The sequence below is a fragment of the Eriocheir sinensis genome, chromosome 34 (assembly GCF_024679095.1).
Source record: "Eriocheir sinensis breed Jianghai 21 chromosome 34, ASM2467909v1, whole genome shotgun sequence".
Taxonomy (NCBI): Eukaryota; Metazoa; Arthropoda; class Malacostraca; order Decapoda; family Varunidae; genus Eriocheir; species Eriocheir sinensis.
Genome location: NC_066542.1, coordinates 16,182,600 through 16,209,663, shown reverse-complemented (window position 1 = coordinate 16,209,663; position 27,064 = coordinate 16,182,600). Strand labels below are relative to the sequence as shown.

General features: G+C 41.4%; 2 protein-coding genes across 3 annotated transcripts in view; one reads left to right on the top strand and one right to left on the bottom strand.

Moving 5' to 3' along the window:
* LOC127007217 (hemicentin-2-like) overlaps positions 1-1,953 on the bottom strand; it is a 41,771-nt gene extending 39,818 nt beyond the window's left edge. Inside the window, exon 1 of the mRNA XM_050877927.1 lies at positions 112-1,953. Coding sequence (XP_050733884.1) covers positions 112-241 — 130 coding nt within the window. The 5' untranslated portion in view covers positions 242-1,953. The remainder of the gene's footprint in view (positions 1-111) is intronic.
* Positions 1,954-9,874: 7,921 nt separating this feature from the next.
* LOC127007156 (uncharacterized) lies at positions 9,875-25,073 on the top strand. Of its 2 annotated transcripts, none has more exons than XM_050877847.1 (6): positions 9,875-10,137; positions 16,742-17,325; positions 17,951-18,199; positions 19,382-19,477; positions 22,617-22,756; positions 23,663-25,073. In XM_050877847.1, exons 2-6 carry the CDS (start codon positions 16,762-16,764, stop codon positions 24,411-24,413), a joined length of 1,800 nt encoding a protein of 599 aa, XP_050733804.1. In that variant the 5' UTR covers positions 9,875-10,137; positions 16,742-16,761; the 3' UTR covers positions 24,414-25,073. The 2 variants fall into 2 exon arrangements, with proteins under 2 accessions (XP_050733804.1, XP_050733803.1); XM_050877846.1 differs by lacking the exon at positions 9,875-10,137 and adding an exon at positions 16,475-16,573.
* Positions 25,074-27,064: the final 1,991 nt, after the last annotated feature.

Here is a 27,064-nt window from a genome sequence, read left to right as displayed (position 1 = left end):
CCCTTTCCTTCCCTTTCCTTCCCTTCCCTTCCCTTTCCTTCCCCTCCCTTCCCCTCCCTTCTCTTCTCCCTATTCCTCTATAAAACCTTATTTCTCCCATTCGTTACTTACCTAAAGCTTCTCTGGGGTGGAAGAGAACGAGGGCGATGAGGAGAGGGAAGGAGAGGAGGAGGAGGAGGAGGAAGGAGGAAGAGGAGGAGGAGGAGGAAGAGGAGGGGCCGTTGTAGGAGTTTCGAAACATGGTTCAGTCTGCTGCTTCAAAACTTCTCTCGGTTGCTATGGAGTCGTTTGTGTTTTCTCTTTGTGTTGTTTGTTTCACTGTTTGGAAAGTTTTTTTTTTGGGGGGGAGGGGCGGTAAGAAACAGTGAGTGAGTGAGCCCTCAAAAGTGTTTCCCAAGTTACGTTTTCTGTTTTATCATTCGTTTTCTTTTTCCTTTCTTTATTTCCTTTTTTCTTTTCCTTTTTCTTGCCCCTCTCTTCTCTTGTTTTCTTCTTCTTCTCCTCTGTTGTTTTTCCTCTCTTCTCTTCCTTTTCTTTCTTTTCTTCTCTTTTTTTTTCAGGAGGACGAGTGACACTTTCTTGTATTTTTCTATTTTCTGATATTTTTCTAACTAACTTATTTTTGTTTTTAGTTAAGATTACTTTCCTGTTTTCTGGGTGTTTATTTTTCACTTCTCAGTTCAAAATTCTGTTCATATTTTTATTTTCTTCCTATTTTTTTTACTTTCTTTATCAAAACTCTGTGAAGCCAGTGCACAGAGCTCATAAATATCTTTGGTCCCTCTATTTTCTCTTACTGTTTTTCTTTTCTTTACTTGTCTGCTTTTTTTTAGGGTGGCAATTTTATTTATTCGGATTTAAAAGGTCAATTTCCTCTTCATATTTCCTTTTAATATTCTTTCTACTTCGTCACTTTTTTCATTAGTATCATTTTCGCCTTCTCAAGTTAAATTCCAACACTACGGAGAGGAGGAGAAAGTTCACAGTTCACGATATTTTGATTTCCCTTCTCTCTTCTTTTTTTATTTTTCTATTTTGTATTTCTTTTCAGTTTTTTTCTAATCACTCTTTACCATTTCTTATTTTCATTTCCCACGTTTCGGTGATATTTGTCCACTTCCTGTCTCTCGTTTTCCTTGTTTTTTCTTTCTCTCGTTTCTCTTTTTATTTGTTTTGCTTCTTTCAGCCGGTCTTTTTTTTTTCGTCTCACTCACTATAAAAAAGAAGATTTAGTTCACATTCTGATTCTTTTTTCTTTTCTTTTAATCTTGTTTACACTTTTTTTTAACCTTCCTCTCGTTCTATTTCATTTTTACGTTCTGTCACTTTTAACTTTCAGAAAAAAAATATTAGTTTATATCCTGTTTTTTTTCTTTTTTCTTTTTTTTATCCTTTGTTGCTTTTACACTTTTTTTGACGTTCCTTTCGTGCTAAATAATTTTTTAGTTCTATCGCTCTTTTTTACCTTTCATAAAAAAAGATCTAGTTTTAATCCTGTTTTCTCTTTTTCTTTTTTCCTTCTATTTTTTCTTTCTTCTTTTTCCTCTTTCGTTCTTTCTCTTTTTCACTCTTCACACAGCATCATAAATAAAAGTTAGTCCGTGTCCACTGTGTTTCCTTGTTCTCTTTTATCTTCTTTCCTCCTTCCCTTATTTAATTTCTTATATATCAGTTTTTTTTCTATTCCTCAGTCACGTTTTTCTTTTTTCACAAACACAGAATTGGGAAGAAAAATCAAGTTTGCATTTCAGATTTTTTTTTTCTTAATTGTCCTCTTCCAAAAATTTCTGCCCCTCCAAAAAGTTAAAATTCGAATGTCAAATACACAGAGTTTTTTTTCAGTGATCCTTCTTGTTGTTATTCTCTAGGTTTTTTCCAAGCTCGGCCCTTCTGTGCTTCTGTCTTTTTTTTTTAACATATTCTGTGAAAAAACGTGGGAACAAAATAACAGGACATGGATATTACATGGATGAACACACACGTACACTCTCTCTCTCTCTCTCTCTCTCTCTCTCTCTCTCTCTCTCTCTCTCTCGTAAATAATCCTAAGACTCGCTACAAAATCCCGCTATGCAAAACTTTTTAGGAGTTGAGAGTGAGAGAGAAAGTGAGAGAGTGGAAGTGTGAGAGATAGATAGCTCGATAGAAAGAAAGATAGAGAGAGAGAGAGAGAGAGAGAGAGAGAGAGAGAGAGAGACACGCGACACACACCCTCACCCCGCCACGTCTGAAGCGACACTGACCTAACCTTCCTCCATTTGGCCTCTTTAGGGAGTGTGAAGAAAGTGTGTGTGTGTGTGTGTGTGTGTGTGTGTGTGTGTGTGTGTGTGTGTGTGTGTGTGTGTGTGTGTGTGCTCGGGGCCCTAAAACTACAGTCCCTTCCTGGAGTTTCGTAGAATTAATTTTTTTCTTGCTGTATTCTCTTATCTCTCTCTTCCTCCCCCTCTGTCTGTCTATTTGTCTGTCTGTTTTTTTGTCTGGTTGTCAGTGTGTGTGTGTGTGTGTGTGTGCGTGCGTGCGTGTGTGTGTGTGTGTGTTTATCTGATATTGTCTTTTTGCTTGTCTTTTTTTCTTTCTCTTTCTTTCTTTCGTTCTTTCATTTTCTCTCTTCCTTTTTCTTTTTTTTCTTTTTTTCTCTATTTCATTTGTTCTTTTCTTTCTTCCAATCTTTCTCTTTTCATTCTTTCTTTTTCTTTCTTTCTTTTTCATTCTTCCTTCATTTCTCTCTTTCTTTCTTTCTTTCTTTCTTTCTTTCTTTCTTTCTTCCTTCATTTCGCTCTTTTTTTTTCTTTCTTTCTCTCTCTCTTTCTTTCTTTCCTTCATTTTTCTTTCTTTTACTTTCTTTTTTTTCTTTCTTTTTCTTTCTCTCTTTCTTTCTTTCTTTCTTCCTTTCTTTCTTTCCTTCTTTATTTCGTTCTTTCATCCGACCTTTGTAATAATCATGTCTAATGCCCAGTAATTTCTCATTTATTCATCCCTCTCATTATTCATCAATTTATTCATTCCACTCATCTAGTCATCCACTCATTCTCTCATTTATCCGTTCATTCTCTCATCTATTCTTCCATTCATCCATTTATTCATTTTCACGTCATCTTTTATCCAACACCTTTTTTTTCTCTCCCTTGAGGGCAACAAGACGGATGGGTACGTTGAGTGAGAGAGAGAGAGAGAGAGAGAGAGAGAGAGAGAGAGAGAGAGAGAGAGAGAGACAGGTGGGAGAGGTAAATGCTTGTCACCTAAATTTACAACAGCTGAGGGAAGGAGGGGACGCGAAGGGTACAAACCAAAACAAGAGGGGAAGATAAGAGAAGGAGGAGGAGGAGGAGGAGGAGGAGGAGGAGGAGGAGGAGGGAAGGGGGAGAAGGACGAAGAAGAACAAGAGGAGTAGGTGGAAACGAAGAGAAGGAAGAAAAAAAGAGAGGGGAAAGGAGGGGAATTAAGAGAGAGAGAAATACAAATGATATTAGATGGAGGTAAAAGGAAAAGGGAGAGAGACAAAGATGGAGAAAACTGGAAGAAAGAAAAAAGGAATAGAGGAAAATGAAAGAAAATATTAAAAAAAAGGGATAAAAATGAATGATGTGAAAGAAGAAAAATAAAGTAGTGAATAAAGTAGAGAGAGAGAGAGAGAGAGAGAGAGAGAGAGAGAGAGAGAGAGAGAGAGAGAGAGAGAATAAAAATGAGTAACCCCCCCCAAAAAAAAAATGAAACTAAATGAAACTGAAAAGAAAAGAGGAAGGAAGGAGAAAGAGTGAGCGAAGGGAAGAAGAAAAAAAAGAAGGGTATGGAAGGAGGGAAATGAATAATGGAATACGGGAAGTGGCAGGAGGGTGGATGCGAATGGAGCAGGAAGGAACGGTGGAAGAGGAGGTTGAGAGTGAAGAGAAAAAGGGAAAATATAGAGGAGCAAAATGAAGAGGAGTGCGAGGTGAGAGTGAGTGAGGACAAAATATTAATAGGAGAGTGATAAAAGGAAGGTGAGAGAGAGAGAGAGAGAGAGAGAGAGAGAGAGAGAGAAATAGTTAAACCTAAAAAGTGTAATTTTGAGCCTCATTTTTATACGGAACTTATATGTTTAAATAAAAAGAGAGAGAGAGAGAGAGAGAGAGAGAGAGAGAGTATGGAACGAAAAACAAATTGAATGAGAAAAAACGAGATTAATGAATGGAGATATTGAAGGTTTAAAGGAGAACGAAGGGAAAGGGAAACAAATGGATTAGCAAAAAAGGAAATAAACATTGATGGAAAAAATATTAAATCACATTCTAAATCTTTCATATTTATTCCCTTAATTTTCATTGACTAAAAAAAATAATGAATCGTCTATTTCTACATTTTTTTTTATTATCTCATTTTTTTATTCATATTTACTTTTTCTGTTTTTGCTTTTTTTCGCATGTTTTTCCTTTTCCTCTCGATCTGTCTGTTTGTGTGTCTGTCTGTCTGTCTGTGTGTCTGTCTCTCTCTCTCTCTTCCTTTCTTGTCTCTCTTGCTTTCTTTCTCACTTTCTTTGTTTCTTTGTTTCTTTGTTTATTTATCTCTCTCTCTCTCTCTCTCTCTCTCTCTCTCTCTCTCTCTCTCTCTCTCTGTGTGTGTGTGTGTGTGTGTGTGTGTGTGTGTGTGTGTGTGTGTGTGTGTCTCTCTCTCTCTCTCTCTACTCCCCTTTCTCTTTAATCCAGAGAGAGAGAGAGAGAGAGAGAGAGAGAGAGAGAGAGAGAGAGAGAGAGGTACCCCTGCCCCCCTTTACCCCTGGCTGTGTACAGAGATGAAAGACGAGAAGAGTGAAAAAATAAATATCCGTTTTCTATATTTTTCTTTATTTAAGGGGAAACTCAAGAGAAAACGGCCGAAAGAAAGGAGGAGAAGAGCAACGAGTGAAGGAGGAGTAGGAGGAAGAGAAGGATGAGGAGGAGGTGGAGGAGGAGAAAAAAAAATGGGAGGAAAGAGATGAATGGGAAAGATAAAGAGATAAGCGGGAACGAAGGCGAAGAAGAAATTAGAAAGAAGAAGAACAAGATAAAGAGGAAGGATTGTGGATGGAGGATAACGTGCATGAAGAAGAGGAGGAGGAGGAGGAGGAGGAGGAGGAGAAGGAGGCGGAAAAAGATGAGGCAGAAGAAAAAAGGTTCAAAATATAAAAGAAAAACAAAGACAAAAAACGAGAGAGAGAAATATTGATGGGAAAGTAAAAGAAAAAACATCGAGTATTGTCCTGAAAATCTTTATGTGTGCGCGCGCTGGTGCACACACACACACACACACACACACACACACACACACACACACACACACACACACACACACACACACACACACACACACACACACACACACACACACACACACACACACACACACACACACACACACACACACACACACACACACACACACACACACACACACACACAGAGAGAGAGAGAGAGAGAGAGAGAGAGAGAGAGAGAGAGAGAGAGAGAGAGAGAGAGTTCAATCAGATACTGCCCACTGGTATTCTCGAGGTATTCAGTATTAATGTTACGAATGAAACATAAAAATATGGAAAACATTCCATTTCAAATTTATATCCTCCCCTCTTTCAATATGTATGTCTCTATTCATTTACTTATTTATATATCTCGTTACTCATTTCTTTATCTATCTTCCTATCGACCTATCTGTCTATCTATCTATCTATCTAATTGTCTATCTATCCATCTGCCTGTTTGTTTACCTTTCTATCGATCTATCTCTCTATCTATCTATCTGTCAGTCTACTATCATTTTAATTTCACATTTTTTCTATTGTTCTTTCGATTTACATTTTCTTTTTCCTTTTCACTCTTTAATATCTTTTTTTCTTTTTTCTATTTTCTTCAACCTGCCAAGCGTGAAAAAACATCACACACACACACACACACACTCTCTCTCTCTCTCTCTCTCTCTCTCTCTCTCTCTCTCTCTCTCTCTCTCTCTCGTAAAAGGTAGCGTGCAGTCTTTCCATTAATTAAATTCCTGCACAGCCTCAGGTAAGCAATAGATGCAATAAATCAAAGGAGGGATATTAATGCGAGAGAGAGAGAGAGAGAGAGAGAGAGAGAGAGAGAGAGAGAGAGAGAGAGATGGTTGTTATTTTCTTCTTCTATGTTCATTCTTACATTATTATCTTCTCCTCATTTCCTTTCTATTTCTTTCCTTCCTCCTCCTCCTCCTCCTCTTCCTCTGTTTCCTCTTTCACTTTCTCCTTACTCTTTTGCTTCCTTTTTCTTCTCCTTTTCCTTTTTTTTTCTTTCAATTTTATAACTTTTTTCTACTTGATGTTTTTATATTTTTTCTCCTCATTCCCATCCTTCTTTTTCCACTTCCCCCATCTCTTTTTCTTCCTTCTCCTCCTCCTCTTCCTCTTCCTCCTGCCTCACCTTCTCTTCCTACACTTTTCCCTTCTTTTTTCTCCTCTTCTCTTTCATTTCGGGCTCGCAGTGATATTTCCTTTTTTTTCCATTTTATTCAAAGATCCTTTTTATGTGACCTCCGGAAAAGCGGAAATCATATCTCAGTTGTTATTCTGTTGCTGCTGCTGTGAGATGAGTTTTTGCTGTAAGTAATTTTTTTTTTTAGAGATACATAACACTTGTTTTTAGTACTATTTCTGATGCAACTTCTACTGTTATTGCTACTACTAATTTTACTACTACTACTACTACTACTACTACTACTACTACTACTATTGCTACTACTACTACTCTCACGGTCTCTCTCGTTTTCTCTCTCTCTCTCTCTCTCTCTCTCTCTCTCTCTCTCAACACCTCTTAGTCACGCATCATCTATTGGATCTTCTCTACAAAATTATTATAAGATTTGAGTCAATTTTTTTCAATTCATCGGAGACTTGACTGTAAATGAGGTGGAAGGAGAGATACAGACAGGAAGGCTTACATACAGATGGAATGACAGCCAGCCAGACGGACGAACAGGCAGACTCCCACTATTACACATACTTCTACTATTACTAGTACAAATACAATAAATAACAAGTAGTCACAACAAGAACAACAAAAGCATGAACCAGAACTGCAACGTCAACACCGGCAATACTGCTTACTACTACTACTACTACTACTACTACTACTACTACTACTGCTTCTACTACTACTACAACTACTACTACTACTACTACTACTACTACTACTACTACTGTTACTACTACTACTGCTACTACTACTATTACTACTACTTTTTTTTCTCCACTTCTACATAAAAGATACCTCCACCCATGTTCATTTTCCCGACACATAATCATGGAGGGTTCCATAGCTTGGAGGTCATTAGCCCCAACTCTGTTCGCTAATGACTGTGGTATCCAACCATATCACTAATACTCCTTAGCATTATATCTATACATAACACCTTATCATCTATTGGGTCTAGATCTCCCTTTCCTTCCCTACTTATGTCACTCCCGACCCACCTTAATGTCACTCTCCACCACTGTGGCCTCATAGTCCATATTGGAGATGTTGGTGGCTTTTGGACCAGAGTGTCTGGTGCCCCTGAGACATAGGATGGCCGACCTGAGCAGGGAGAACGAGAGGCGACACCTCATCCACTACTATTACTACTACTACTACTACTAGTATTACAATAACTACTACTACTACTACTACTACTACTACTTCTGTTACTACTACAAATAATGATAATAACAACAAAACAACAACAAAAACAACAATGATAATAATGATAATAATAATAATAATAATAATAATAATAATAATAATAATAATAATAATAACAACAACAACAACAACAACAACAACAACAACAACACTACTACTACTACTACTACTACTACTACTACTACTACTACTACTACTACTACTACTACTACTACTACTACTACTACTACTACTACTACTACTACTACTAATAATAATAATAATAATAATAATAATAATAATAATAATAATAATAATAATAATGCTAATAATAACTGATAAAACAAAAATGCCTCTGCTGTCACTTGAGCCAATAGTACAATTTGGAATCGTGATAAGGACGAGTAGGAGACGGACAGACAGACAACAGTATTCTCGAGGATGGAGGAGTGAGTTAGAGAGTGGGAGGGAGAAGGAGAGTGAAGGCAATCACTTGAAAACTTTGATTAGATAGAAAGCCATTGAATCTCTCTCCTTCACTATCTCCTTTACTTTTTTGTCTCTCTGTTCCTTTTCTCTTTCTCTTGTTTTCTACCTTGGAAGCCTCATTTTGTGCGTTTTTATTGGTATATGTTGTTATCTTTATTTGTATTCTTATTGCTATTATTATTCTTATTATTTTTCATCGCTGTTATCATCATCATCATCATCATCATCATCATCATATATTAAATCGGCACTGTTTAGAAAAGTAATTTGAACATAGCGTCAAAATACCGTAGAGTTTTTCAGATTTTGAGAGAGAGAGAGAGAGAGAGAGAGAGAGAGAGAGAGAGAGAGAGAGAGAGAGAGAGAGAGAGAGAGAGAGAGATTGATGGACACCCTCTGGACAGTCTCTCTATTTTCTCCAATTACTCCCCGCCAGATTGTTACTAACTTGTTACCATCACGCTAGTTTGTCTTTCTTGCCTCCCTCTATGTTTGTTTGTTCGTTTGTGTGTATTTGTTTCTCGTGACCGTCTCTGTGCAGTAGTAGTAGTAGTAGTAGTAGTAGTTCAAGTAGTAGTCGTTAAAGCAGTAATATTTTTAGTATTATATCCTTTAATATTTTACCTATCAACTTTTTTTTTTAACTATATATTTTTTTCATCAGCATCTCCACCGTCATCACTATCATCTTCATCTTCGTTCAGATTACTGTGTATCTTTTTCCCAGTTCCCATCCATTTTTCTCTCTGTCTTTCCCTTTCTTCTCCTTCTCTCTCTGCTTCTTTCTTTCTTTTTCTCTCTTCTTCCTTTTCTTACTGTTTTTCCCTTTCTTCTCTCTCTGCCTCTTTTTTTTATTTTCACTTATTACTTTGCATATGATTTACCTCTTTTTATTTAGGTTAACTCGAAAAAAAAAGAGAAAAAAAGTTAATTAAGAACGGAACCACTTAATTGAGGGAGCTATTATTAAAGAAGAGAAGGGCTGTGTGGAATAAAAAAGTGGTGTATTAAAAACGAGCAGAGTTAGTGATTTGTTATTTTTTGCTATAATTTCCTCAGTGTTATTATTAATGAAAAATGGGAGTTGCTTTATTGAGAGTGCTATATATTATTACTCTCTGTTTTTGTTTGTTTCGTTTTTTTTTAATATTGGCTGTGATTTTGGGAGAGACTGTATGTGTTTTTATTTTTTATCTGTATTTTGTATTTCATTTTTGCTCGTTCTTTTATATTTGGTCTGAAATCTGAGAGTCTTGCCTGAGTTTAAGATTAAAATGTATAGAATTACTTTTTGATGATTTCGGAAGATTTTAATAATAATATTGATTTTTTGTTATCATTATTATTATTATATTTTGTTTGAGTCCTCCGCCTCCTCATTTTACTCCTTATTTTCCTCTTCCTCCTCCTCCTTCTCTTTCTTCTCCTCCTCCTCCTCCTTATCATCATCATCATCCCCGTACTTAATATCATCATCACCATCATCACCACTACCACCACTTTCCCTAGAGTCACAAAACAAAACAAAACTTTATTTTCTTGACAGGACAATAAAATGAAGAAGAAAAAAGAAGCTAAGATAATCAATATATAGAAAGTAGAAAGAAAAAAACTTAGCTAAGAAACTAGAGCTGAGGTTGCTTGGTCATGTACTGAAGGAGATGAAGAACCTCTTAAAAGAAACTTGAGAGCCTTGAGATCGCCTGTTGAACTAAGGTCGGAGGGGAGACCAGGAGAGAGAAGAGGAAAAAAAAGAATGATATTGAGGTTGATTTCAGGTGGCAAGGCAAAGAATAAGTGGAACAGAGGAAGATGTGATGAACAAGAATAACTGAAGACTCGTATATGCCCTCAACCTCCTGTTCTTGGAAGACGAAAGAAGAAGGTGTGAAAGGACGACACTGGGGAGGAGGAGGAAACATGGAAACGTAGGAAAAGAAGAAAATGTAAAGAAAATGCTTCACCGCACTCCTTTCTGTGTGGCGACAAGGAATCAAGGACTCTTTATAAGGTATGGAAATCTATGTAACTTTGCTTAATGTGATTCTTAATTTCAGTGCCATTTGTCGTTCTCTTGTTGATGGTTGTACATTGGGTGACCGATATCTACTTCTACTACTACTACTACTACTACTACTACTACTACAACAACTACTACTACTACTACTACTACTACTACTACTACTACTACTACTACTACAAGGCTCAGGTGTGTTTCTCCGACCACCTGCCGTATCTCTTCTCAATCTCACTTTCACTCACGGAGGAAACAATGCAATCAAAGACGCCCAGGTGAAGGGTTGGAAGGTGTTCGAAGCCTTAACTCTTCTTATCTCTTCTTCATTTACATTGGGGTTGAGAATACACGCTGGGGAGGAGTAGGTACACACACACACACACACACACACACACGCACATACTGATCTTTCCCCATTTGTCTCTACGTCACGAAAGATAAAATTTGAGAGAAGAAAATAAATGGATTAAAGAATTACTGATATTCGGAGAGAGAGAGAGAGAGAGAGAGAGAGAGAGAGAGAGAGAGAGAGAGAGAGAGAGAGAGAGAGAGAGAGAGAGAGAGAGAGAGAGAGAGAGAGAATAAATAAAACAAAACACGGGAGAGTAATGGAAAGAAATAAAATAAAAGCTGAACGCATGAAGATTGAGCGGCGCCATCCGTCTCTCTGATTCACGCGGATCATTGAAAGTGAAGCCGCTCCGGAGCCTGACGCCCGCCGCTCCGAACAACGTAACAATGAAGCGAAGGTGAAGAGATGACATACAGATACAGAGGGACGAAAAATTTGTTGTTGTTGTTGTTGTTGCTATTGTCGATCTTTTTTAATATTTTAGTTCTGTTCTATTATTTTTTTGTCAATATATTTGTATTTTTCATAACATTTGTACCACTACTACTACTACTACTACTACTACTACTACTACTACTACTACTACTACTACTATTACTACTACTACCCTGAACCACAAATACTGTCACTACTACTACTACTACTACTACTACTACTACTACCACTACTATTACTACTACAATGTTTTTACGATTAAGAAAGTAAAGCAAAGAAAAAACAATGCAAGCCAAGGAAAGTCAATAAAAAGACAGAAGGTGGTCTTAGAATCATAACGCAATAATAATAATAATAGTAATAATAAGAATAGTAAAAATAATAATAATAATAATAATAAAGATCCATAAAAATCCATTCCATATCTTATGTAGCGTTAATAGCAGACAATACAGACCCCGCGGCACACGACACACGCTCCTCTCCACTCAATCAAAGTAAAGACGGATAATTAGAGGACGATGAAAGGCGGGGAGACGCAAGGAGGAGACAGATGCTTCCTATTAGCGCGCGAAGTGGAGAGTGACAGGACGAGAGCAAAAATTGTAACACGTGTAGAGAGTCGGAAAGCAATTAGTCACACTGAAGGGTTTTTCTTTCCTCTATGGTCGACTGAAGTGAATAAGATAGAGATATATTTAGATAGACAGATAGATAGACACAGAGAGAGAGAGAGAGAGAGAGAGAGAGAGAGAGAGAGAGAGAGAGAGAGAGAGAGAGAGAGAGTTGAGACCATTTATAATAGTTAATTGGGAGTCTTATTGATAAAGGAATGGAAATAGGTTTAAATGCTTTTTCTACAAATTTATGTTTGAGATAAGAAAAAAAAAATAACGTAGTATAATGTCAAACAACCAGACAGTAAGATTTCCTTTTCTCTTTCAAAACTTTTACTGCTCTTGATATTGCTCATACAACAACAACAACAACAACAACAACAACAACAACAACAACAACAACAACAACAACAACAACAACAACAACAACAACAACAACAACAACAAAGAAATAAGACTAAAAGGAATAGGAAGTTGACGTTTTCTCTCTCTCTCTCTCTCTCTCTCTCTCTCTCTCTCTCATTCGTATCACTTTCTATTTTTTTTTTTGCTGTCGCCGTTTTGTGTTCTTTGTTTTTTTTTCGTTTTTCGTTTTCTTTCCTTGTTTTTTTCGGGTTTCGTTTTCTCTGTTTCGGTGTTTGTTGCGTCCATAGCTTTTTTTTATACCTTTGTTGGATTCTACCTTTCTAGCCTCGTATGTGTGTGTGTGTGTGTGTGTGTGTGTGTGTGTGTGTGTGTGTGTGTGTGTGTGAATAAGCCATGAATGCGACGTTGCTTCACCTAGTCAAGGCATTGAATAAACACACACACACACACACACATACACACACACACACACACACACACTCGCACAGACATACGCGCAAATAATGATAGATAAAAAAAAAAAACGCACTCGTGGATATAATTGAAGAAAAAGTGCTTGCTATTATCTACAACAATAAATATAAATGATAATTGAACACTTAATTTCACACAGCTGCAATACTCTTTAATTACCCTCGTATCTAATTATAATAACAATTACAGTGAGACTAAATTATAACTCAGTCTCTTAATAACAATAGCAATATATACATGAGAACTGGAAGCTAATATGTTGCTAGAAATAGATAATGGAATAACACAAACATATTCCATCACCTCTTTCCTCATAAATGTAGAATTGCTGAGTCTACCATAAAGAGTGAGCAATTAGTGACCGTTTTCTTTGAACTGAATCAAGGTTTTCTTTATATACATTTTGGAAGGGGGACTTTATGCTGCTTTTTCTTCATTATTTTTTTTAGGGGCATAATATCTTGGTGTATGTTGGTAAATGTTTTTATTTTTATTTTATTTTTCTCGTATATAGAAAGACCAATTTATTTTTTCCTGTGGTTATACTGATTCTTTAACATTTCTATTAGTATCTATTTGTTTTATCGTTCATTATTATTATTATTATTATTATTATTATTATTATTATTATTATTATTATTATTATTATTATTATTATTATTATTATTATTATTATTATTATTATTATTATTGTTATCATCATTATTATCATCATTATCATCATCATCATCACTATTATAAATATACATATATCTCTACCCAATGCTACACCTCTCTCTCTCTCTCTCTCTCTCTCCATTCTTCTTCTCCTCACCCATCCATTCATATGCCATCCTCATCGACACCTTTCCTCTCCTGTTACATCCCTTTCTCTCTCCCTCTACCTTTCCCTCCCTCTTCCTCTTACTCTCCCTCCCTCCCTCCCTCACTGCCTTCCCCCCTTCGTCGCTGTTTACTTCTATCTAATGCTCTATTTTTCTTTCTATTTATCCTTCTTTTTTTATATGCTTTTCTCCCCTTTATCTTATTTATTTTATTGATCTTTTTTCCATTTTTCTTCCATTTTCCTTTCTTCTCCTTCTCTCTTCATCCTGTTTTTTTCTTCCGTTTTTCCATTCTCCTCTTTTCGATTCCTTCTTTCCTAGCTTTCTATTTTTATTTCCCTTCCTTCCTTCCTTCTTTCCTTTCTCTCCTATATTCTAACCCACTTTCTTTCCTCTTCCATTCTTCTAAGTCAAATCCCTTTCCTCTTATTCACCTCTTATCATCCATTTCCTTTCTTCATATTCTTTCTTAATCCTCTCCTTTCCTTTCCTTGCTTTCCTTCTTCGTTTTATCTCTCGTTTCCTCATTTTCATTCTCGCTCATTACATTCTTATCCTTTTCGCAGCCTCTCTCTCCTCCACTCTCCTCCCTCTCCCACTCTTCTTCTTCCTCCTCCTTTCCTTCCTCACCTCACTTCCCTCCTCCCTCCTCTCCCTCCCTCCTTCTCTTTTCTCTCCTCGTCGTTTTTCCTCCCTGCCGTGAACCGGATAAACATTTCTCTGTTTGTTTAATCCCTTACCCATCATACATCTGTTGCCTCCAGTGTGTACTCTCTCTCTCTCTCTCTCTCTCTCTCTCTCTCTCTCTCTCTCTCTCTCATTTCGCCTTTCATTTTCACACACAAAGAGGATCAAGAATATTATTAGCGAGAGAGAGAGAGAGAGAGAGAGAGAGAGAGAGAGAGAGAGAGAGAGAGAGAGAGAGAGAGAGAGAGAGAGAGCATGCTGAGAGGGCGGAAGCTGCAGAAAGAGGATTAAATCTCTTATACACTTTGCTGGAATAGGATTGAATCTTATGAACGAGTTGCAGAGGGGAATCTAATCGCTAATGAAGGTGTTCGTGTGTACGGGATCGTCTGCTGTTGTGAAATGGTATATATGTTGTTTTTACGTCTATTAATTGTAGGGCTCGAAGAGAGAGAGAGAGAGAGAGAGAGTGAGAGAGAGAGAGAGAGAGAGAGAGAGAGAGAGAGAGAGAGAGAGAGAGAGAGAGGATTGCTATTTTTTTAATTTTCCGTTCCGTATATTTTAATAATCTCTCTCTCTCTCTCTCTCTCTCTCTCTCTCGTCTTCATTCTAACACTATCCTTTATTCATCTTTCTTTCATTCCTTTTTAAAGCTCGTTCTTTTTCATCATCCATTCAGAATCTCCTCTTCCTCCTCCTCCTCCTTCTCCTCCTCCTCCTCTTCCTCCTCCTCCTCTTCCCACTTCACCTTTCCTCTCACCTGTAATCAACAACCTTAGCAAACAGGTACTTTACTTCCCCTCCGCTCTCTCTCTCTCTCTCTCTCTCTCTCTCTCTCTCACCATTCTTTCTCCTTTAGCACCATTTCTTCCTCCCATCTCTTATCTTATCTTTCACCCTCCCTTCCCTTTCTCCTTTCCTCTCTTTTTTTTTCCTGTCTCCTCCATTGTTCCTTTTATTATTTTTCTTTTGTTTTTCTCTTTCATTCTCTTTCCTTGACCTCATCTTTCTCCCCTCCGCCTCTTTACATCTTCTACCCCTGTTCACATCCTTTCCAACCTCCCTCCTCCTTCTCTGTTTCCTCCTCCTCCCCCTCCTTCTCCTCCTCTTCCTCCTCTTCAAGGTAAAGAGTGTGTGGGAGCAATTGCTTCTACCTCGTTCTCTCCATTTTAATTAGATTTCCTCTCTCTCTCTCTCTCTCTATATATATATATATATATATATATTACCTCATTTTCTTATTCTTTCTTCCTTTCTTATATTCTCATTTTCTTTATTCTTCCCTTTCTTACTTTCTCTTTTTCTTTCTCCTTCCATATTTTTGCTAGCTTAATATTTTACCTACTTCTTTCTCCTCCTGCTTCTCTTAGTCCTCCTCTTTCTCTTCCGTCTGGTCTTCTTCTTCTTCTTCTTCTTCCTCCTCCTCCTCCTCCTCCTCCTCCTCCTCTGCTTGCAGGTAAAGGAAACTATGTTACCTGGCCAGCACACCTGTTCGCCCCTCTAATTAGCGTGTGTGTGTGTGTGTGTGTGTGTGTGTGTGTGTGTGTGTGTGTGTGTGTGTGTGTGTTTGAATAATTGTACCGTGAGTTGTAGGAAATCAGAGAGAGAGAGAGAGAGAGAGAGAGAGAGAGAGAGAGAGAGAGAGAGAGAGAGAGAGAGAGAGAGAGAGAGAGAGAGAGAGAGAGAGAGATTACAAATAGAGACAAAGACAGATAGACAGATTGACAGACAGACACACACAGACAAGAAACACACACAGACACAAAGCTAGACAAACAAACAAACAAACAAAAATTACGGAAAACATACCCAAAAGAAAACGTAATTAGGTGAAAGAAAACGGAAACCTGGTTGTCTTTCCTCGTCATCTCGTTAGGGGAACTTCGCTAAGCCTAATAACTCCTTTTCCTCTTCCCCCCAGTTAACGTCTTTATCACACGTCGCTATTTCCTTCCTTTGCACGTATTTCTTGCTTCACTGTCTCCTCTTCCGAACCCTCCAACACTCACTCCCTCCCCCTCTCCTTCCCTTCCCTTCATTGCATTACCCTCCTTTCCTCCCTTTCTCTTAGTCAACCCCTTTTATCACACATATCTATTTCCCTTTTTCATATGTGTCTCTTAATTTACTGTCTCCTCTTAATCATCAAACTCTCCCTTCCTCCCTCTCTCCTTCCCTTCACTGCATTACTCTCCCTTCCTCCCTTTCTCTTAGTTAACCACTTTATCACACTTCGCTATTTCCCTTTTTCACATGTATCTCTTGCTTTACTTCCCTCTACCGAATCATTCAACACTCACTCCCTCCCTCTCTCCTCCCCTTCCCTTCATTGCAATTCGCTCCTTCCCTCCCTTCCTCTTCTTCCCTATTCTCTGTATCCTATATTCATTTCTCTGTTATTCTCTCTTTTCATCTCCTTATATATTATCCCTAAGATTTCTCTCTGTATTTGACTTCTTTCCTTCTTTATATCTCTATCTTAATTAACCTTCTGTTTCTATCCTATGCCCCCCCCCTTCTTCCCTCCTTACCACCCTTTCTACCCCTCTCCCCCCCTCCACCCCCCCTCATCCCCTCCTTCAATCACCCCTTCCCTCAGTTCTCTCTGCAGTCCCATCGAAGCAGTGGCCTCCGCCGATCTGCCGCCCCCTCCAGGAGTCCTCTTTTTAGCTAAGGTTAAGGTTGCAGAGGTGTCGAGTGTGTGTTTCAATATGTGTCTAGTGTTTACTTAAAGCTGAAGGAGACCAAAGAAGTTGTGATGGAATGAGTGTGTGAGATTCAAGTGCGTGTGAACTATCTGGTCTTGTTTGTGGTGGTTTTGAAGTAAGTGGATCTATTTTCAGAGTGAATTAGAAGACGTAAAATGGCGGAGGATCAGGCTGACAACGCTAAGTTCCCCTGGTTGAACCAAGATGAACTCAAAGAAAATGGGGAACACGAGAACAGGCCTCTAGCGGGCACGGTGATGGCATGGGCGAAGTGGGGAAAAACTGATCTCGAGAATTATAGATTTGGAGCACCGGCGGAGGCAGGGGCGACGGGGGAAGGAATGAATCTCCATGAATATAGATTTGGAGCGCTGGTGAAGGCAAAACTGAAAGGGGAGGCGGCGGCGATGCAGGACGAGGAACAACCACCACCACCACCACCACCAGCACCACCACCACCAGCACCATTGAAGGGAGAACTAGAGGTCGAGGCGTACTTACAGGCACAAGTAGCGGCCGAAGAAGGAAACAGCGGCGGCTTCCTGGACCTGAATGACGAGGACTTGGACTCCGATCACGTGGAGGTCGCGAGTCTGGCGGGATGGGAGTGGTGGCAGGCCCGGCTGGCGTCAGTGCGTCAGCGGCTCGCGGCCCTGCATATCCACGGGAAGCTGTATGACGTGACGCTGGTCTTCCCCAAGTACCAGTCCCAGATAAAGGTGAGTTGAGGAGGAGGGGAGGGGGGGGGGGATACGAGTGGAGGATGGGAGGGAGGGGGGTGGAGGAAGAGGTGGTGAGGAATGGTCCGTCAGTTAGCTAGTCAATTAGTCATAGCAATTCTTATTTCTGTTGTAATTACTACCACCACCACCACTACTACTACTACTACTACTGCCACTACTACTACCATACTACTACTACTATTTCTACTACTGCTAACGGCTACACGTTATTTATTCAACTAATTTCTTATCCCTTCAGCCACAATACTACCATGCGTTTCAGGGGCCTTGACCCATCGTTTTTCGCAAATATCTTTTAAAGAAAAAATTTGAGCAGTGTGGTATTTTGGCACAGCATTTTTGACACCCCGCCCTAATTGTTGGTAATACAGTGCATTGAAAAATGTGAATGATTAAGGCGCTAACTCTTGACTTTTTTGGTGAAGACTGGCATGGCAATGCACTTTATTGCCAACAATTAGGGCAGGGTGTCAACAATGCTGTGCCAAAATACCACACTGCTCAAGTTGTTTCTTAAGAAGATTGCGAAAAACGATTGGTCAAGGCTCCTTTACCCCTCCCCTTCCCTCTCATCACGCTCTCTCCCTCCCTTCCCCCATAGGCCCACAAGCTGGTCCTGGGCATGAGCAGTCCCGTCCTGGAGGCAATGCTGTTAGGTCCCTTAGCCAAGTTCGATGACGAGGAGGGCAAGTACCTGACGCTGCACGATGACTCCCCACGTGTCTTCGATTGGCTTCTGCGATACATCTACCGCGACGAGACCAACTTCAGCGGCCCCCACCAAGCCCTAGAGGTGTACCGGGTGGCCCACAAGTTCCAGATGGATGCTTTGGTGCAGGTGTGTTCTGAGGTGAGTAAGAGAAGGAAGACAAAGGGAGAGGGGGACTTAAAGGTAGTTAATTAGAGAAGGTGAGATGCTGAATTAGAAGAGTTGGTAAGAGATGATAATATTGTGGTGAGTTAACTAGAGAAGAGGTGACATGCTGAATGAGAGATGATGGGATGTTTAAGAGGAGAGAAGGATGACTGGAGATGAATAACAAGGAAGGAAGAGGAGGAGGAGGAGGAGGAGGAAGAGGAGGAGAAAGATGGTAAAGAAGAAAAGAAAGTGACAAAAGAGAGAAAGGAGAGAAGGGGGAGAAGAGAGGAAAGGAGATGAAAGATAAAAGAAAATAGAGAAAAAGGTTGTGTGTGTGTGTGTGTGTGTGTGTGTGTGTGTGTGTGTGTGTGTGTGTGTGTGTTATGTCTAATGCCGCAAGATGGCGTACAATGTAAGCAGCAGCATCATATTTGTACCCCTAAATTATATAATCTTGCCTCGCCTTCTACTTTTATTAACTTCAGTACCTCCTTCCCCAATCTCTCTCTCTCTCTCTCTCTCTCTCTCTCTCTCTCTCTCTCTCTCTCTCTCTCTCTCTCTCTCTCTCTCTCATATACCTGTCTCATTTTAAAGCAGAGGGCAGGAGGGAGAGAAGGAAACGGGAAGGAGAGAGACAGGGCAGAGGTTAATAAGAGGGAAGGTAGAGGGAAGAAAAGTTTAGATAAGGGAAGGGAGGGAAAGACAGGAAAGGGAAGGGAGGGAAAAACGGGAAAGGGAAGGGAGGGAAGAACAGGAAAGGGAAGGGAGGGAAAGACAGGAAAGGGAAGGGAGGGAAAGACAGGAAAGGGAAGGGAGGGAAAGACAGGAAAGGGAAGGGAGGGAAAGACAGGAAAGGGAAGGGAGGGAAAGACAGGAAAGGGAAGGGAGGGAAAGACAGGAAAGGGAAGGGAGGGAAAGACAGGAAAGGAAAGGGAAGGAAGGGAAAGACGGAATGAAAGAAAGAAAGTACTAACCTAACCTGCCTGGGGGAAAGGTAGATGAAAGAAAAGTTAAAAAAGGGAAGGGAGGGAAAGACCGAAGAAAAAAGAAGGAAAAAATAACTAACCTAACCTGCCCGGGGGAAAGGTAGATGAAAGAAAAGTTAAGGGAAAGGAGGGAACGACCGAAGAAAAAAAAAGGAAAAAATAAGTAATCTGACCTGCCTTCCCGCAGTACCTGAGCGACGCCGTGGACCCTGAGTGCTTCGCTTACGTGTTCGAGTCTGCGCTCCTTCACAACGACAGCGAGCTCCTTCAGAGGTGTTCCCAGGTAAGCCAAGTGGGGGGAGGGGAGTGAGGAGGAGGAGGAGGAGGAGGAGGAGGAGGAGGAGGAGGATTAAGAGGAAAAAAAATAACAGAGGAGGAAGGAGGAAATAAGGAAGAGAAGCTGAAAGATGAGGAAGAAGAGGAGGAGAATAATGAGATAAATAACCAAGAGGGAGGAAAAGGAAAATTATATAAAGAGAAGAAACAGGAATAGGAACAGTAGGGAAGAACCAGGAATAGGAACAGTAGCGAAGAACCAGGAATAGGAACAGTAGCGAAGAACCAGGAATAGGAACAGTAGGGAAGAACCAGGAATAGGAACAGTAGCGAAGAACCAGGAATAGGAACAGTAGGGAAGAACCAGGAATAGGAACAGTAGAGAAGAACCAGGAATAGGAACAGTAGGGAAGAAGCAGGAATAGGAACAGTAGGGAAGAAGCAGGAATAGGAACAGTAGGGAAGAACCAGGAATAGGAACAGTAGGGAAGAAGCAGGAATAGGAACAGTAGGGAAGAAGCAGGAATAGGAACAGTATGGAAGAAGCAGGAATAGGAACAGTAGGGAAGAACCAGGAATAGGGACAGTAGGGAAGAACCAGGAATAGGAACAGTAGGGAAGAAGCAGGAATAGGAACAGTAGGGAAGAAGCAGGAATAGGAACAGTAGGGGCATTATCATTATCAGTAGTAGTAGTAGTAGTGGTGGTAGTGATAGTAGTAGTAGTATTTATAATTATTTTAATCTCTCCCGTACCTGACGAGCATTGCCGCGAGGCCGAGCATTAATCATTCATGTCTCTTTGTTATTTTCAAAGGAGCAAAAAAAATAAGGCGATTTATTTGTCGATGCTATAAAGGTTTTGTCCTATTTCGTGTGTGAGTGTGTGTGTGTGAGTGTGTGTGTGTGAGAGTGTGTGTGTGAGTGTGAGTGTGTGTGTGTGAGTGTGTGTGTGAGTGTGTGAGCGAGCATGAGCGTGTGTGTGTGAGCGTGTGTGTGTGAGCGTGAGCGTGTGTGTGTGAGCGTGAGCGTGTGTGTGTGTGTGTGTGTGTGTGTGTGTGTGTGTGTGTGTGTGTGTGTGTGTGTGTGTGTGTGTGTGTGTGAGCGTGAGTGTGTGTGTGAGCGTGAGCGTGTGTGAGCGTGAGTGTTATAAGTGTGTACAATTGCCTGACGAAGTAAACATAGATCAGCTGTTCCGTGAAAAGCGTGGGAAGACTTGGGACACATTCCTTTCTCTTTTCATTAACTCGTATTCATTCATTCATTCAGAGACACGTTGATTTCTCTTTTCATTCTCTAATATTCATCCATTCATTCATTCATTCATTCTTTCAATTACGCATTCAATTATTCGTTCACATCATGAATTAAAATGGAGAAGAGTGAAGGAGGAACTATGAAAATCAAAGAAGGCTGAGAGAGGAAGGAGCAAGGAACGAGGAGAAGAAGGAAGAGAAGGAAGGGTGAGGATGAAGAAGGGGAGAGAGAAGGGCTAGGATAAGGAAGGAGGGGGAGCATGAGGAGGGGAAGGAAAACGAAATAGAGAAAGAAGACTGAGGAGATACAAAAGAACGGAAAGAGGAAAGACTAGGTTGTGAAAGGTATGAGGAAAGGAAAGGAAATGAAAGGAAGGGAAGGAGGGCAGAAGAGGATAATTATAAGGAAACAAGGAAGGGACTTGATTAGAGAAAGGAGAATGAGGGGTTTGGAAACAGGACGAGGAAGGCGACGACGAAATGGTAAGGAAGAGGAAGAGATAGAAATAAGCAGGAGATGAGAGGAAAGGGCGGAAAGCAGAAGAGGATAATTGTAATGAAGGAAGGGAATGGATTAGAGAATGGAGAGTGAGGGACATGGAAGAAGGAGGAGGAAGACGACGATAAAAGTTAGGCAGAAGTAGAAGTTAGCAGAAGGAGATGAGAGGGAAGGAAAGGAGGGCAGAAGAGGGTAATTATAAGGAAGAAAGGAAGGGAATGGATTGGAGAAGGGAAAGTTAGGGCCTTGAAAGCAGGAGTAGGAAGACGATGATAGAAGTTAGGAAGTGGAAGAGGTAGGAGTTAGCAAGGGGAGGAGGAAGAGGAAGAGGAGGTAGAAGAAATTAGCCGAGTGATGAGGCGTGTCCTTCAAAGGGTTAACACGCACGGGTGATGAGAAATTCCTGAACTGAAAAAGGCGAGAGCTAATCACTTGCAAACCTCATTTTGTTGAGTCGGGTCACTGAGTTACATTTTTCTTTGCCTCTGTTAATTGTATTGGAGGAGAAAGAGGAGGAGGAGAAAGAGGAGAAGGAGGAAGAGGAGGAGGAGGAGGTGGAAGAGGGAGAGGGGGAGGTGGAAAAGGGAGAGGTGGAGAAGCAGCATGTAAAGAATAAGGAGGAGGAGAAGAAGGAAGAGGGAGAGGAAGAGGTGGAGAATCAGTATGAAAAAGAATGAGGAGGAGGAGGAGGGGGAGAAGGAGGACGAGGAGGGGGAGAAGGAGGAGGATTATATGAAGGAAAAAAAAATAACAGGGAAATATAAAATGACAGATGAAGGAAGAGGAATAGGAGGAAGGAGAAAGAAGGAGAATATCAAGGAGCAGGAAGGGGATAAAAAATGGAACTGAAGGAGGAGACGTAAAGGAACAATATGATGGCTAAGAAAAGGTCAAGGAGGAAGAGGAGGAGGAGGAGGAGGAGGAGGAGGAGGAAAAAGACGACCTGTTTTTGTCTGCCGCGATATTGATGATTAAGAAATATTTGTTCCCTCACCCTCCCATCGATTTCGGTCTGTCTGTCTGTATCAGTGTTTGTTTCTGTCTGTGTGTACGTGCTTATGTCTGTGTTTATCTGTGCCTGTGTTTGTATGTGTCTGTCATTGTCTGTGTCTGTTTTTTTTGTATTTTTTTTGTATTGTCAGTTTTTTTTCTTCTGTTTTTTGGTCTGTTTTTTGTCTGTTTTTTGTGTCTGCCTGTGTCTGCCTGTGTCTGTCTTTGTGTCTGTGTGTCTGTTTCTGTGATTGTGTTTGTCTATGTGTATATGTATCTGTGTCTGTGAGTGTGTCAATGTTCCCCCGTCTGACACCCCGACAACTGGGTGCCCCGCAAAGCACACCCACACCCACACCCACACCCAGGGGCCCGCTGACTCCCAGGCCCGCCTTGGCACAGGTCGCGGCGGTGCATGGGCGGCAGGTGCTGAGCGCGGCCGATATCGTGGTGCTGAGCCGAGGATCGCTGCGTACCCTGCTGACCATGCCCCAGCTACAGGTGGAGCGGGAGAGCTTCATCTTCAGGGCCCTTATTGAGTGGTGAGGACTGTTAGGTGGTGGTGGCGGTGATAGTAGTGGTGGTGGAAGGGGTTGTGGTGATGAGGAAGGCATGCTCAGATAGTGATTGTGAGAGTGGTTAAGTTAGGTTAGATTACATGGATGGTGAAGATGATGGTGGTGGTGGAGGAGGGAGTTATGGGATGAGGAAGGTATAGTGTGTTAGTGATTGTAAGGGTGGTTAAGTTAGTTAGGTTAGGTTACATGGATGGTGAGGGTGGTGGTGGTTGTAGTGATGATGGTGGTGGTGATTGTAGAACGGAACTATGGGAGGAGAAAAGTGCGCGTGGTGATTGCCAGGAATATGATGGTGGTGATGGGGCGTTGCGGGCGTGGGACGTGTAGAGGTGTAGTGTGTGTGTTGTGGTGTGGTGATGACGGTGGTGATAGTGGATGTAGGGGTTAGGAAAGGAGGAGTTTGAGTGTGTACGTGTGTCGTTGAAAGGATGGTGGACCGGCAGAGACATGTTCGGGAGATGTTTGTTGACGAGGAGGGGGCAGGGAGGGATGAAGCTTGGGTGACATGGCTGGTCGTATTTGTGGCCGAGGAAGGGAAGCTAACGTGATGGGATGGTAGAGGGGGATGAGGGGGCAGGGAGGGATGAATCTAGGGTGACATGGTTGGGCGTGTTTGTGGCCGAGGAAGGGAAGCTAACGTGACGGGATGGTGGGGGGGATGAGTGGGTGAGAAGGGAAGGTAGGGGAGGGGAGGGACCAGCCTTTATTGGAAACGGTTGATGAATATAACAAATGACAAAAGCTTATTACTTACCTCCTATTCTACTGAGGAAGAGAAGTAACGCAGGTCTCCTTTTCTCTCTCTCTCTCTCTCTCCTTGACATTGTTTCCATCCATTCTCTGCCCCTCCTTCCCTCTCCGGCCTTCCAGGGGATGGTTTCACCTGGAGGAGGAGTTACCGCCGCCGTACAGGTCGTGCCCCGCGCTGCTGCCGGCGAGGCGGAGGCTGCGCGCCATGATTGACGAGTTCCTGCCTTACGTACGCTTCCTGGCCATGGATCTCAACGAGTTTATGAACGAGGTAGAGTCCACGGGGCTGCTCACGGCGCGGGAGTGCCTGACGCTGGTGCGGGCCATCCGGAGCACCGTGGCGCCGCCCCTCGTGTTGCCCCGCTTCGTTTCTTGGGGCGTGACTGGGCGGCGACGGGGTCAGTTGTGGGTGGTGATGCTGGTGGGCTCGCGGCCGCCATCGCCCGCCGTTCTGACCTACCATGAGCGGATCAGCATCAACCTGCTGCGGGACTTCATGACAACCCAGGAGGTATACGTAGTCCGTCTGGCATGCATGGGCTTGTCCAGCCTGAAGGAGGGCAGCGTGTCGGTGTGGGATGACGAGGGGGCTCACGTGGCCAAGGGCGTGTGGATGGGAAACGGCGTGATCTTCAAGCGGCCCCTGTTACTGAAGCCTAGCCGCCGGTACTTTATGGAGCTGGTCTTGATGGCGGCGTATTGTGCGTTGGTCGACAACGTCATCTGTGTGAGTCACCGACGCACCACCTTCCTGGGCGAGACACAGTGTGGTGGACTCTTCAGGCTCGAGTACCTGCCGGGGGAGAAGCTGCCCACGCTCACCACGCGCTCCCGCAAGGCCCCCGTCGTGTGTATCATTGAGAACCCGTAAGCTGGTGCGCCGGGGCATTAAAGGGGGGGGGGGGTGAGGAGGAGAGTATTAGTGGGGCGAGTCTTCAGGGAGGAGTGATCGAGTAACTTTGATGAGCTTTGACAAGACAAGGGAAGGTTACTTGCCCCGAGGGACGCCCACGCAGCTCGAGATTTTGCGTGGGTAATAGAAGGGTCACCTGAGTGGAAGACAATAGCCTTTTAAATCATCTGTCAGGTGTCGGCGTGAGCAAGAGGCGATCACTCCAATATTCTTCCCGGTCTTTCCTCTTCATTTTATATTTCATCTCTCTCACTCCCGCTTTATTCCCCCCTCCGTCTCTTTCCCCGTCTGTTCCCCACGCGTCAATTTTTAGGAACCTTTTTTGAGTAGCTTTTACTATTTTTAGGATTCTGTAGTCATAGAGTTGCATTTAGACTTTTACGGACCACAGGACGCATCTTGTTTGTTTTGTGATTAGTTTCCCAGCAAAGATAAATTTTTATAGACGAAGAATGTGAAAATTCAGCTTTTACGACAAGGCTCACTTTTCTGTTGTGTGTTGGAAGCTCATGAGATATTCTGATAATATTTATTTCGTATATGCAAAACAGTTAGATTTTTAATACAAGTTCTGCATTCGTGTTTTTGAATTCGTTTTAAAAATAAAGAATAATGACCCGCTTTGTATTATTATAGAATTGGGGAAACGAGTTTAACTGAAAAGAATATTAATGATGGAAAAATAGAAACTTAATGCAGAACCAGAGGGAGAGTTAGATAATATTGATAAAAAGGGATCACAAAGGAATAAAAGGAGAGAAAGGTAGGAAGGATTGGAAAAACGATAATCTAAGAAAATGATGACAACGGGAAAGTAAACTGGAAATAAAAAGGGATGGGAGAGAGTTAAGGCAAGATAAGAAAAGAGATCAACAAGGAAAATAAAAAAAAAGGACAGGAAAGATTTAAGAAGATTAAAAAAAAAAAGAAAGACGAGAAGGAAAGAGTTAATGATAAAGAAAAGAGTAAAGATGGAAAAGAATAAGGAAGGAAAGATAGATAAAAAGTAAACAAGAAAAAATAAAATACGTCAAGCAAATAATCTTTCTTATATTAATGGACTTGTTTTCCTCCCACGAAATGGAAGAAAGTTTCCTGTTCCTCCTCCCTCCTTTCCTCCATCCCCTCCCTCTCCCCCTCCCTCTTTTTCTGCACTCCTCGCTTCCTTCCTTCCTCCATTACTCATTCTCTGCTCTTTCCTACCCTTTCTCCCTCCCCCCCTCCACCTCCTCCCCATGATACCCTCCTTTCTTGCTCTCCCTCTCCTTCCCTCCCTCTCTCCCTCTCTTCCTCGCTTCCTCTCTCCATCTTTCCTCAATATATAAACCTCGAAAGAAATATTACTTCCTTTCTCTCTCTCCTACCATCATCACCACCACCACCATCTTCATCATCACCACCACCACCACCATCATCACCACCACCACCATCACCACCACCACCACCACCACCACCACCATCTTTATCTTCAACACCACCATCAACACCACTAGTGCCTCCAACACCGGCAAATGACAGAATAAACTTAAATCGCACCCTCTACAAAGCCGAAGGGAGCCGGGAGACCATTGAAGTTTATAAACGGTTGAAAGGATTTAATATGGGTGATGCCAATAAGCTTCTGGTAGTATGAGATCGAAATAGAACACGCAGCAATAGAATTAAGATCAATACATGCAAATGAAACAAATACATAGGCAGAAATTGCTTTACTATTAGAGTGATGGATGAATAGGGATCTTGTGGTGAGTGACACTAAAATAGATAAATATAAAAGGTGGATAAATAAAATAATGGATAGGTGGGATATGCAGTGTTAGATTTATATTTGAAAAGGAAAATGAATCTGGGATCTTGTGGTGAGTGAAACTAAAATAGATGAATATAAAGGGAGGATAGATAAAATAACGGATAGGTGGGAAATGCAGTGTTAGATTTATATTTGGAAAGGAAAGTGAATCCGGGAGAAGAGGAGGAGGAGGAAGGAGAAAATAAATGGCCTTGGAGAGATGAGTAAAAATGGTAAGGAACGCATGAAGGGAATAAGGAGGTGAGAGGGAAGATGGATGAGAGCAAGGATGAAGGAGGGAGGTGAGAGAGAGTTAAGAGGAGGAGAGAGAGGAGAGAGAGAGAGAGAGAGAGAGAGAGAGAGAGAGAGAGAGAGAGAGAGAGAGAGAGCACTGTTGGTAGAGTCGAAATCTTCCATAACCACATTTCTCTCGTCCTTTACAAATAGAACTAAACCATCTTAGTTCTCTCTCTCTCTCTCTCTCTCTCTCTCTCTCAAAACTATAAAATGCTAAACATGTGGGAGACGCGTTTTTGCTTTAGTAATAGACTGTGTGTGTGTGTGTGTGTGTGTGTGTGAGTGAGAAGAGAGAGAGAGAGAGAGAGAGAGAGAGAGAGAGAGAGAGAGAGAGATTAACCGACGGCTTCTGGGTGCGATAGCCATAGCCATGATTCTCTCTCTCTATTCATGCTCTATTTCTGTCATAATTGTGTAAATTAATTAATTCATTCATATATACAAACATACAGTGCATACATACGCATTCACACACACACACACACACACACACACACACACGCACACACACACACACACACAC